The following is a 13,710-nucleotide window of genomic DNA, read 5'->3' on the forward strand; positions in this document are numbered from 1 at the left end:
TTAGTAAGGGAGTTTATATAACAACAATGTCAGTGTCTAGTACAGCGTCTTGCACAGAATAGTTACTCGGTAAGTGCCAGCTAACTAAGCAACACCACAAATATTCTTACGTGTCTGTTTTTTGCAATAATTTTCTGTCTTGCCGCTTGCCACAGTGGGAACTTGGGAACTTGCAATGTGAAATAAATAGCAATGCTTGCTGTCAAATCCAGAAGAGATGCTAAAACTTGTACCATTAGTAAAGCTACAAGAAGCATCCTTACTTTAACTATGAAGTCTGTTTGGTGCAGCTGCCAAAAATAGTACTGGGGCAGGGAAGCAAATTGCATAAAAGGCAGTGAGCCAACTTTCCAACAACAAAGCTCATAGCTCACTCTCATTTTAAAGAATTTAAGCAAGAAACATAAAAACCTGTATTTATTAGCTCGTGTTTGGTTAAGTGACCATCAGTCCAATTTTTAGATATGAGTAAAAACTGAGACCCATAAAGTCTAAGGATCTTGCCTAAGGTCACAAGGTCACCAAACACTAAGGGTGTTTGTCAACTTCTTATGTCATTGTTTCTTAAGTTTGATGCTTGCCTTTAAAAAATTTTTACCTGGTAGCAAAACTACAAGTTGCCCAGAGGCCTTGGCCATATTGTTGGGCCTAAACCCAGTTGTTCCATGCAGCTGGCAGCCTTTCCAGACCAGAACCCTGAACCTTAGGTTACTAGCTGACTCTGGAATAACCTTAGCTATACAGACTGAGATGACCTCAGTTCTGGTCATTGGAGATGGCAGAAGAAAGAGAAAGTGGTGTCAATAATTCACGATGAGGTACTAATGAACTCTGGTGTCCCACAGAAAGGCTGCAGACTGAAGTCTCATCAAATCTGGTCTTCTTATCTAGAATTTTACCCTTTGCTGAGCTAGTCACAGGATAGGAAAGTGGAAAGAGAAGGTGCTACCTCGGTTGATATAATGAACATAATAGTAGTTAACTTTAATTTAAAATAAAATAAGTAAAAACCATTAGGTATTGTGCATCAGACACTGTTCAGGATGCTTTATACATAAATCATCCTTAATTCCTTAATTTTTACAACAATCTTGTAAAGTGATGATCATTATTATCCCCTGTTAAAAGTTCTTAGTGTTTTGTTGTTTTATTTTGTTTTAATTTTCCAGAGGACTCATGCACTCACCTGAGACAGCGAGGGAGAGAGAAAGTGAGAAAACACCCCCTCCCCCAGGGAGTTGGTCACACCACAGTCTCTTCTCCTCTCCTTCCTTTCAGGAGTTTGGGTACACATGCATATGTGCCTGGTGTGCTTCTCAAGTTGCTGGTATGGTACTCAAGTCACCAAACTGACCATGTGAGATCAGCCACCTTAACCATATGCCATGGGCTGGCCGGGGTTTTTCATGTTTTAATCAAAATAATTCACACGCATAATTTTAAAATACAAGCAGTACTGTAAGAACTCTAACGAGAAGTGTAGTCCCTGCCCACTACTGTCTTTACTCCCCAAATAGCACATCCCAGAGTCAGCCACTTTGAATTCTTTTAGTTCTTTTTCTGTTATTTATCACCGATGACATCTGTAAACACTTGGCATTCCTATTTCTTATTTTTTCCCATTTTCAACATTATTTGTTGACTTTCCCCATAGATAGTTAATACTGAGCCCTCATGTGCTGGGCTCTACCTTCTACTTGGAAATTTCCCTTCCTGTCCCTTGGATTGAATTTCCTATTTCCCGGACCTCATGTCTTCCTTGTTGACTTGCTGTCTTGTTTTTGTGGAGCATGTCCTCAAGTAATCTCCTTAAATATGTACAAAGTCCTCCTCCTTTCAACCTCCCCCACACTCCTGCCTTCAGGATATCTGGCCTCTGCAGTTCCAGAAACTTCCAAGGGTTCCACAGCTCAAGTTAGCCTGCTCCTTGTAGGTTCCTCCCCTGGAGGCACTAAGCAGAGCTAAGCTGAAGGCTCACAGAGGTCACTTCTTTTCATTCCAGTGCCTACAATTTCCAACATTCGTTTGACATCTCTCATTTGCTGTTATCTTCCTCACTTTGTCCTTGTTGCTACATACATTTTACCTCCTTACTCTCTTTTTAAAGAATTTCAGTAGGAAACATAAATAAATAAACATTGTATTTATTTACTCATATTTAAATGACCATTAGTACACAATAAAACACGTAAAATACTTTTTTTGTTTGTTTGTTTTTGGAGAGGTTTCTGCTACAGGGCAATCCCTTTTCCTCCATTCTCCTCTTGGGATCTTGGGGATGCACGCACATGCACCCAGTGTGAGTTTAAGCCACCGGGTCCAGGACTTGAACCACGATCAACTACATGGGAGTCCAGCAACATAGTCATTATGCTAATTGCTGGTCCCCAGTAAAACACTATTTTGAAAAAGTAAGTGAGTAGCTAATAGAAAATGTACATGCAGACTTTCATGGCAGGCCTCAAAATCTTTTTAGAATTCAAGCCTTCATGACATGAAATTTATATTCATTATCAATTTATTTTTTAGATAGAGTGAAAACTGAGACCCAAAAAACTAAGTAACTTGCCTAAGGTCACACAGTCATCACATGGAGAAGCTGAACTGGAATTCAGCTTGATGATCAGTTCGACTACAAAGGCGTTGCTTGAATTGCCTTGCTAAGACCAGATGCAAACTCTAGGGTGGCCCCAGGGACCCCAGAGACCAGAGAGCAAACTGTGGACCCCTTCAGTCTAACCTATTCTAAGCAGCTTGCAGTCAAGGCCAATACATGGCACTGACCCCTTGAATCACACATGTGAGTAGAGCCACTTTCACCTTATAAAAATGTTATATATTGGGGCCGGCAGGTGGAGTAGTGATTGATTAAGGGTGCTGGACTCCCACATGGCCGACTGTGGTTTGAGTCCTGGCCTGGCAGGTTGCTTTCTCACTTTCCCTTTCTCTCTTGCTTTCGCTCCCTCTGGCTCTGTCCCTCTCTGGTCAAATTTAAATAAATAAATAAATAACGTTGAATAAAATAATTTTTTTAAAAATGTAATTTATTCAAGGCCAGCAGATGGCATAATGGTTACGTCACTGAACTCCCACATGGCTGATCGCGGTACGAGTCCCAGACCTGATGACTTAAAACTCATGCCGGGCACATGGGCGTGTGTGCTCTAATTGCAGCATGGCTGTCCCCGCTGGAGGGTGATTTCTCACTTTCTGTCTCTCTGTGAGCGCTCATGCCCTATAGCAAAAATCTCTCTTAAACATTTTTTTAATGTAATATATTCATGTCATTGTTCTATAAGGTATATTTGTCCCAAGTCTGTCTTAAGTTGTCCAGAGTTTTTCATTTTACACCCACCTACAAATCCATGTATGGTGGAGGAGCCCTCTGGGTCTGTGTTGCCACCTAAACTAGAAAAATCCAATAAAGAATATGGGAAGTTCTCAGGATATATTGCATTATTAAAAAATGCATTGGGTCATGAACAAAATTAAGCATACAGCCTATTGTTATTTCCGTGTTTCAATATTTGCATATACTGCATATGCCACCATTTCTGGTCATAGCTGTTAACATCAGAACAGGTCATGGGGATGCCACCAGCCACAGGGAATGCCTGTGGACGTGAGCCACAGTAGCAAGGCCTGTACCATCCGCAGTAGTTGTGCTCCATGTTTAGTACAAGGTGGAAACACATAGGAGGGAAAGCCTCAGAGACAGGGAAGGCTTTGACTGGGCAGAGACCGACTCACCAGTCCTAATCTCTGGACAGCCCCAAAGAGCTTTGTGACTTATTGGAGTGTTCAGGATGTTGTCTGGCCTCCTCCTTCGCCACTCATGAGTGCCAAGTGATGCTGGGCTTTCCCATCTTTCCCATCCCTTCTCCAGTTGCATAGTGTCACATTAGAGCACAGAGAATACTGCTCCTTAATTGAGCAAATTCCATTTCATTCCTCACTCGTTTATTCACAAATATTTACTGAGCTTTCCTCTGTGCCAGGCACTGTTCTGGGTACTCTGGATCCAGCAGAAAAGAAGACAGAGCATGGCTCCTACCCTCCTGGGACACACATTATGGTGGGAGATACAGACACATCTGGGAGGGGGGCATCGTAGCTTCAGTTGTGGAGTTTACTTTTCTCATTTGGGTCCCAAGAATATGGCAGAAATCAAGTCAGGAGGTCATAGATATTATGGACAGAGACATATTGCTACAAGACCAAGCAGAAATTCCTTTTGGAAAAATTAGATTTCAGAATCTTGAAACTAGAAGTCCATGCAGTTTCCTTACCAGACTCAGGGCTTCTTCCAATGTTTAACCCAGTCTCAAATATCTGAGTTCTACCTGGGGCCATAAAGGTCCATCAGCATGTTCTCTGCCTTTCTCTGAGTTCTGGCACTGCAGCTACATGATATCACACAGCAATATCAATGGCGTTAGAACATTTTTATTTACAATTCACAGTAGGAAGTGTATTTTGCTTTGTGATCCAGTGACCATTTTCATATATGGATATATACTACTAGGGAAAAAAACAAACCAAAAAAAGCTGTAAGTCTAAGATGCTCCAAAATAACCTTATGTTTGGAAATACAAATAAAGTCTTTGAATTTGGATTTGGATTTTCTAAATATTTCTCATAACTAGTAGCAGCCTCAGTCTTTTTTCTTTTTTTTCCTTTCTTTTTATTTATAATAATAATTATTATTATTATTTACTTTCTTTTTTGAGAGGTTTTTGCTATAGGGCACATGTGCTCACCAGAGAGACAGAGAGAGACAGAGAGACAGAAAGTGAGAAATCACGCCCCAGGGGGGATGGCCACGCCATGATCCCTTCTCCTCCATTCTCCTCTCGGGATCTTGGGCACGCACGCACACGCGCCCAGCGTGAGTTTAAGCCATCGGGTCCGGGACTCAAACTGTGGTCGACTACATGGGAGTCCAGAGACATAGCTATTATGCCAACTGCTGGTCCCACTTTATTTATTTCTTTTATGAGTGAGAAAGAGAGACAATACCCTTCACAGGGTCTCTAAATGCCACAATCCACCCCAGCCCCCAGTCAGGCCCAGAAAACCAGCCAGCGTACCGTGTGTGCTTACGAAGTTCCCCAGACTCGTGTCTGCACTGCAGCCTTCCCGTGGAGCCATGTGGGACTGCTTCTCAGAGAGCTGTGTTTTACTACTGTGCCATTGTCTTCTTCCAGCCTGCCTTCAGCTGGGAAATATCAGATTCTTGATCTGATTATTTTACATTATATGCATGCTTTCAAACACCATTTGTAGCCCACAAAGATACATACTGATTATATGTACACTAGAAATCATGTTTAAAAAGAAAAGAAATACTAATTGAAATTTAAAAAGAAAAAAAACATAACAGAATTCCTGACTTTTACATGAAGAAGCTGCATCCTCACTCCAAGCCAGCACCTGTATTAATAATCAGAGAAGACTTTAGCCCCTCCTTGGGACAAGGTGTTTGCCCAAGTCAGGGGCTGGAGGAGTGGGATTGAGCTCTTCTGCAAAACTGGAACAAATTTGAAATTTAGTTTAGCAGCAACTTTTTAAAAAATTATTTATTTTATTTTATTTATTTATTCTAATTTGATCAGAGAGAGACAGAGTGAGAGGTGGGGGGGAGAGAGAGAGAGAGAAAGAGAGAGAGCAAGCCACCATGTCTGGAACTCCAACCGCAGTTGGCCATGTGGAAGTTCAGCGTTCTTAACCACCACGCCACCTGCCGGCCCCAAGCAGCAACTTCTTTTCCCATAATGGGAACGTGTCTCTTGAAAAACTTGTGATCACATAGACATGGTGCTAGAGCACATTCAACTTCCCACCAGAGCCCAGTGTTCATCTTCCAAGAATTCCCCTGGCAGTGTTTTTGTTAGTTCACTTTTTTTTATTTGTTTATTTGTTTTACTATATAGGGTGTATGTGCTTACCAGGGAGAGACAGAGACACACACATACAGAGAGAGAGAGAGAGAGGGAAGGGAAAAATCACTACCAGTGGGGATGGTCATGACATAATCCCTTCTCCCCCATTCTCCTCTCAAGATTTTGGGCACTCACACACATGCACCTGGTGTGATTTTCAAGCCACTGGGTTGGGGACTCAAACAGTAGAGTTGGCTATATGGGATCCAGCCACCATAACCTCCACATCACCTGCTGGCCCCATGGCCAGTTTTTAAGCCTTGAATAACTTGAAATTGTCTGTGTTGAAAATACTCAAACCTTGGAAACTGGAAAATGTTACACATTACAGTCTATCTCCATCCCATCCCAAGCAAGTTATTAGAGATTTGTCAGCAATCTGCAGCTAAGCCCATAGGGAAGCTGAATTTGGTGGGCTTTGAGCACACAAAAGGGACCCTAGGAATCTTCTGGACAAGAGTTTCTAGGGGTACAGGAACAAGGTGGGGTTTGCAAGACAGACCTCCGATGTCCTCTCTACCACAATGGGAGTTGGACATCTACCTGCCTGCCTCCTGCTAGGCCAGAGAAGAAGTCTGACCAGCCCATGTGCGAGGAGCACGAAGAGGAACGCATCAACATCTACTGCCTCAACTGCGAAGTGCCCACCTGCTCCCTGTGCAAGGTGTTTGGTGCACACAAAGACTGCCAGGTGGCTCCCCTCACACACGTGTTCCAAAGGCAGAAGGTAAGGGAGTTGCTGAGCTCTGGCCCCTCTTCTGCAATGCCCTTCCAGTGCCATGTGGAGGGAGCTCAAATCACATGGGGCCATAGGACACAGGCCGGAAGCAATGCTGTGCAATTGGTGCACACGTGGCCACACGCTAGATTCCTCGAAGGGTGGCAGGGACGCAGGATTCAGAAGGGATACAGAAGGATGGAGGGTCAATGTTTTTGCACCCATTGGAAGTGTCTGAAGATAAGCAGGGTTAAGGGACCCAGCCCAAGCTCAAACTGCTCAAGATTATTTAGCATTTAGATTACAGATAGGAAGAGGATAGCTTTTCACTGCAGTCAGATACTTGTGTTCGTTCACCCATGACAGGTTCTTTTTGTCCCTCCCTCCCCCCGCAAGGTCTTTCTCACCCATACTTGGGGAGAGTTGCTGTAATGACTTGTAGTAACAGGAAAACTTCAAATAACCTGGTGTTAGTCCCTTAGGCCCGCCCCTCAGCCACAGCCGTCTTGGTCTGACCAAATACAGCATCTCTATCTGCTCAACTGGCTTGTTTTTTGTTTTGTTTTTTTTTCCTTTGAGGTTTTTTTCTTTTGCTATAGGGCACGTGCACTCGCCAGACAAAGAGAGACAGAGAGATAGAAAGCAAGAAGTCACCCCCCAGGGGGGATGGCCACGCCGCAATCCCTTCTCCTCCATTCTCCTCTCGGGATCTTGGGCACGCACGCACACACGCCCGGCGTGAGTTTTAAGCCACTGGGTCCAGAACACGAACTGCAGTCGACTACGTGGGAATCCAGCGACATAGCCATTACACTAACTGCTGGTCCCTTTGGCTTGGTTTTATGCATGAGGTCATAACTTAATCCCTTAGTACACACAAACATGGAGTTGAGTGCCCCAATAAATTCAGCCTCTTCAGGAACCAAGAAATGGAGTGGCTTCATATATCAGCTTCTTTCTGTGAGAATCATGGATTCTGGATCTGGTCAGGGCTTGACTGAAGATTTGGGTTGGAATCCAATTTAGAAGCCAAACTTGGGCAATATCAGTTACCACCCGTGACTCCTAACTACTAATGAAGGGGGATCTCACGTGTATGGTTGACCTTCCCTTCGCCTCTCTGCCCCCGTCCCCTCGGGCCACAGCATGTTAGAGCTGGGAGTACCTGCTTCATGCTGCTTCCCCCGGACCCCTGCAGACTCAGGTGAGATAACAGAAGGACAAGCAGGTGGGCCTCCCAGCCCACTCCTGTCTGGCCAAAGCAGCCTCACTTTTATTGTAGGATACTGTACACATTTCCACTTGAAGGGAAGGTGTCGATTTTAAAAAAATATTTTACACCCATTATTCTAGTCCAGTCTTCTCACTTTCAATGTGAGGAAATTGGGATCCAAATTGATTGTGTATTTTACCCATTATCCATCATAGAGAAGTTAAGAGAAGACTAGACCAAGCACGAAGGTCTCCTTAGTCCCCATTCAGAGGTCACTGTTGCTCCATAAGCCAGCCTTGGGCAAAGGGGTAAATAAAAACAATATTTTTTTTTTTTTTTAACCAAAAGCCAAAAGAACAAAGGCATTTCAAAAGTTGAAATGTTCTAGTTCTCCTAGAACCAGTTGCATGTAACAGTTTTAAATTTGTACTGTCTTACTATAACATGCAAGTGTCTGTGTGTACATATACTATATTATTAGCATAGCAGGCTTATGATAACTGTATATTGAATAAATGATGATTTACTATATATTTCCAAAGTAAAACTAATCCTAAGCTATGCTTAATAACTCACACTGGTTCCCTGAACTCACATATTGGTCTCCAATCCATTTATAAACAATACTTAGAATTCTTTTCTTAGAATATTCAACTCTCAGTGGCCTATAATTCAGTCTTCTTAATGTTTTTAGCAGGGAAACAGTCTCCATTAGGAATGTGTGAAAATCATGAAACCTCTTCCCACAAAAATGCAGTCATATAAAAAGTTTGATTGCAGTACCTGGAGGTTCATGAGCTTCCAAAGCTTCACTGTGACTCCTTAGAGGTTGCATGGATCCTAAGTTAAAAACCCAGGAGAATAATACTACAATTGAAAATCAGGGGTGACTAGAACCCCCACCCTCTAAGATCTTGACTTCTTCTTTTTCTTTAGTCTGAGCTCAGTGATGGCATCGCTGTCCTTGTGGGAAGCAATGATCGAGTCCAGGGAATAATCAGCCAGCTGGAGGATACCTGTAAAACTATTGAGGTAAGTCAAGAGCCTTCCAGGGAGTCAGAACCAAGACTGTAACTCCTAGGGGCTTGTAGCTTCTTGGGAGCCTAGGAATCCCCTTTCTGGTGTGTCATTCTTTCCTTGTAGAATGGCCTCCCTCCTGTCCTTCCTGACATGTCTCTAAAATACTCATCTGCTGCACAGAAAGTGGCATTACCACATGGGTCAATGAGGCAGATTTTCCCACAATCACTAGGGTTATTACATGTGTCTTCCTTGGTCAACTGCTTTTGAAAGATTAGCAATTAGGAAAATCTATTCCTGATAAAGGAATGAATATTGTTGCTAGTACGGCAAGCCTTCTTGATGGAAGTCCAAACAGTCTTAAGGAACGGTAGTTAGTGCTTAGAAAGTCATGTGCAGGACTGAGCTGCACGTACGCACACCAGTAGCAGGGCTAGAAGCGGCTAGCTGGAGAATGATCTGCCTGACCGTGGTCAGAGAAGAGTCAGTAACTGGGTGCTTATTGGAGGTCAGAGTTCTGGCTCATTTACCCTCTTCCTGGCCCAGTGCCTGGCAATAATAAACACTCAATAAAAACTTGATTAATGAATGGGTGAATGGCTGGCTCTTTAGCTCACATTTGGGTTTGACATGTAAGAAATACAGTAAATTTACTTTCTCCTTAAGATCAGATCCAAACTATACTTACTGAAGGAAGTAAATGTGGAAGCCTAAAGAGGGTTAGCTAGATGGCAGGTATTTCTTCGAAATTTGAAGGTTCACAGACTAGTTATAGCCACGCTGCACAGGGAGCAGATGCAAGGCACCGGGACTGCAGCCCGGGCTCTGGCTCTGTAACCCAAGCAGTCTGCTACCATCTTCCTGCTGTAAGCGTTCGTTTATCTTTTAGTTGGACCTCAGTGCAGAGGGTGGAGATATTACACCTCTCAGTTCATGGAACATTGTCTTCGTGGCTGTGCAGAAGGCCTTGCTTGTTATCTATTTACTTCCTTTTATTCCCCATTTCTCCCTGCTGTTCTCCTCACAGATAACCATTCTAACATGTTTGATGTTCTGTTGTCTGCATTCTTACAAAATGTGTACTGTTTTATATGCATGTCTTTTAATTGTATAAATGGCATTGTCTTGTGTTTCTCATTCTGCTTCTTACTTTTTTTTCATTAAGTATTATGTTTTTCAGATCTATTTAACTACTACCAGTACATCTAGTCCCTCAGTTTTTCTCTCAACTTATAGCACTGCTGTAGAAATTAAATAAGTAAACATAATGGGACCAGCAGATGGCATAGCAGTTACGTTACTGACTCCCACATAACTGACCATGGCTTGTGTCCTGGACCTGGTGACTTGAAAATCACACTGGGCACGCGTGCATCTGTGCCCAAGCTCTTGGGAGGAGAATGGAGGAGAAGAGATTGTAGTGTGGCCATCTTCATCTGGAAGTGATTTCGCACTTTCCCTCTCACTGTCTCTGTCTCTCTGGTGAGCACACATGCCCTAAGGCAAAAACCTCTAAAAAAAAAAATAAAGCATAAGTAAAATTCTTAACACAGTGCCTGGAATGTGACGAGTGCCCGATAATACTACTCTCCTTGTTTTATCATTAGAAAGGCAAATTCTATTAAAAGCCAAAGACCATTTCCTAGATGATGGCTTTAAGACATTAGGTATAATTATCTCATTTTACACGTACACATCTTTAAATTCAATCTCCTCTCCTCTTCACACTCATATTCCTGGGAAAAAAAATCCATGATAAATCCATTTATAGAAAGAAAGTTTTCTCTTGGTGAAGAGTCTAAAGAGATTTAAAAATGGACAATGCAAACTTTTTTCTTTGTACTTATTTACAGTAAAGGCCAAACACAACTTAATCATTAAGCCGTGAGTCAGCACTCCAGGGTGGTACCACGTTGAGTCTCCAGTGTATAAATAGGAGCATGTTGATTGTGGGCGAGTGAGGTCATCTCCAGACCCATCTCTGGTCTAGCCGAGCCCTTGTCAGAGATCTCCATTGGGAGCAACTGGCTTTCTGTGTGGGCCTGTGAGACTGGAGAAAGCAGGTGAAAAGCCCTGGGGGTCATATTTGTATCCTGAGCAAAGGCCAACGACTCAGGCACTTTTTAGCCAGCATCAGAGGACACAGAGGGAGTTGGAAGAATTTGACAACAGAATTTCACAGAAGCCAGTCTGGAGTGCAATAGGAAGTGCTGTTTTTACTTCCACTGAGACCAAGACAAAAAGCAACAGGTTTGAAGTTAATTCGGCAGATGGGATTTAACACAGACACAGAGGAGAACTTCCTGGAAGTGAAGGTCAGGGTTGTTACCCTATTCTTAATGATAATCATATTTGTCAAACATGGCACACTTTTACAAGTGTTTTCACGGGTTTCCAGAAGAGGTTGTGGAATCAGTTCCTACGAGGCCTTAAGATGAGACAGCAAATTGGCAGGAGGCTCCAAAGTGTCTGTTTCTCTCTCTCTCTCTCTTTTTTTGTTTCCTTTGAGGGGTTTTGGTATAGGGCGCATGTGCTCGCCATAAAGACAGAGAGAGACAGAGAGACAGAAAGCAAGAAATCACCCCCCAGGGAGGATAGCCATGCCGCAATCCCTTCTCCTCCATTCTCCTCTTGGGATCTTGGGCACGCACGCACACAGGCCCTGCATGAGTTTAAGCCACCGGGTCCGGGACTCTAACCATTGTTGACTACATGGGAGTCCAGTGACATAGCCATTATGCCAGCTGCTGGTCCCTGAAGTGTCTATTCCTCTTTACCTATTTTTTTCCTTTTTATAATCAAATTTTTTTTAATCTCAAAATCATTTTTTTACGTCCCATCAGTGTCCATGTTTATGTACACATAATGGCTTTCAAAGCACACATGTAGTACATGACAATCGTATCAAGGGTATTACCATATGCATCTTTTTCTATGGAGAACTTTACATTCTTTCATCTATTAAATGTTTATTTTAATTCTGGGACTTTATTTCAAGGAAATAAAATGAAAATGCATAGCAAGTATAAATTTATACTGTTTAGGACTACACATTCATATATGACAATATAGAATGCAAACTTCATATAGAACCTTATGTACATTCATTGGGGTGGGCTGGTGAGGAAGACCAAGGGCAAGGAATAGCAGAACTGCAGAGGATTTTCAGCATCTTCCTTACATATTCTTGTATTTCACATTTTTGCAAAGTGAGTCTGACATTTTTAATAACCACTAAGATAAAGAATGAATAAATGAATGTGACTTCCGTAAGCACGATTCTTTCATATCAGTTTAGGTGGCTCATCTGGTGATGTAGGGATCTCCTCAGAGCCCCGTGAATATCTCTAATTTTATGATTCCCGCTCAAAGCAATATTCTCCTTTCAAAGTGGCCCTGAGGACAGAGCACTGCCAGAGTTGGCCACCTGATGTATCTGTAAACACTGAGATGATCCCCTGTGAAGCCAGGTCCAGATCAGCGGGCAGAACTCCAGAGGCTCGGCTTCTTGCCAGTCTTCAAGGAGGAACAACATTGGGCAATCAGTACCTGGCTCTGAGTGAAATGGTCCTACCTTGAAGAACAGGTGAATTCTGTCTCAGGGATCAGGGTAGCAGAGTTCCTGTGTGTTTGTCTGCTGGAGTTGGGAGCTCCTCCCTTTCTGGCTTTGCATACCACCTGCCTGGAAAATGTTTAGAAGCCCTTAGTGGCTTCTGGTCAAGGGGTGTGGAGCTGTTGTTAAAGAATGCTCTTTTCTGATTGGTGAAGAATGCCTTTGGGATGGGAAATGGAGTAGTCCCTGGAGTGGGCACTGCCCTTCCATAATTACCTTGCCTCTCCCTGCCCTTGGGTAATGGTGTTCCTTACACATGTCTAATTTTGTCCCTCATCATGTAATGTCTTGCAGGGCTGGCCTGGGGAGGCACCTGGCCTAGAACCAGCGCTGGCGCTGTTCTGAGGTCAGGATAAATCACATCATGGACTCCTTGTTATTCTTTGAAAATATTACCTGCACCTGACATGAATTTACAGTGATGATGAAAGTGGCATTGAGAGTGACGATTGTTGCAAAAGTCCAGTCTAACCTATGTCTATAGGGAGTGTGGCATTTTTCTTTCCGGCTGGTGGTAGGTGAAGAAGCCTTGAATCTTTTTCACACTTCTGTGGAGAGTGGCTCAGCCTCAGATGGTCCCTGAGTTCTAAACTGATAGAGGGCTCCTGGGCTCTTCTGGATGAATCCATCATGGTTTGGAGCTTCACTTGTCTTTCCTGGCCTGGTGATGTTCTGGGATGGGCTGAGACTGGAATGGAAAAGTTAACTGCCTAGGGAGCTCTCGGCTTCCGGAAAAATGTGCTTGACTTTCATTTTTCATTCCTAGAAAATAAACTTTCTCTTGTATTAACCCCTGGCACTTATGGGTCACTGGATACTCAAGGGAGCAGTTATAATAAATACTGGCTCCCCCAAAGGCAAGGCAGGCCTAGAAATAATCCTGTTTCTAACATTGTCTGTGCAGGAGAAATTGCTACCATCTGAATAATAAATATTTCATATTGAGCATTTCTAATATCCGAGCAAAAACAACTTTAATAAAATCCCCCAATAATTTTGCAATGAGAACAAATCCACTGTATCTCCAAAACAATTAATTTTATTCTCAAACAGCTCTTTTTCATCTCTGAGATACTGTCCGTGTAGTTACAAATATGAAGTATGAATATAATAAGAATCATTTTAATAATCATGACAGAATTTTTAAGGTGATAAAAGATGTGCTTAGAAGAACAGATTTCAGAGTTTACATTTTGACCCTGTC

The 13,710-nt window shown here is 42.8% G+C and overlaps 1 protein-coding gene across 2 annotated transcripts in view; it reads left to right on the plus strand.

The window, feature by feature from the left end:
- The window catches only part of TRIM55 (tripartite motif containing 55), a 51,794-nt gene that overhangs the window by 2,648 nt on the left and 35,436 nt on the right, over positions 1-13,710 (plus strand). For both annotated transcript variants that reach the window (XM_006150442.1, XM_006150443.1), the window contains exons 3-4: positions 6,504-6,669; positions 8,810-8,905. In XM_006150442.1, coding sequence (XP_006150504.1) covers positions 6,504-6,669; positions 8,810-8,905 — 262 coding nt within the window. The remainder of the gene's footprint in view (positions 1-6,503; positions 6,670-8,809; positions 8,906-13,710) is intronic.

This window comes from Tupaia chinensis, unplaced genomic scaffold, assembly GCF_000334495.1.
Source record: "Tupaia chinensis unplaced genomic scaffold, TupChi_1.0 Scaffold000288_2, whole genome shotgun sequence".
Lineage (NCBI taxonomy): Eukaryota > Metazoa > Chordata > Mammalia > Scandentia > Tupaiidae > Tupaia > Tupaia belangeri.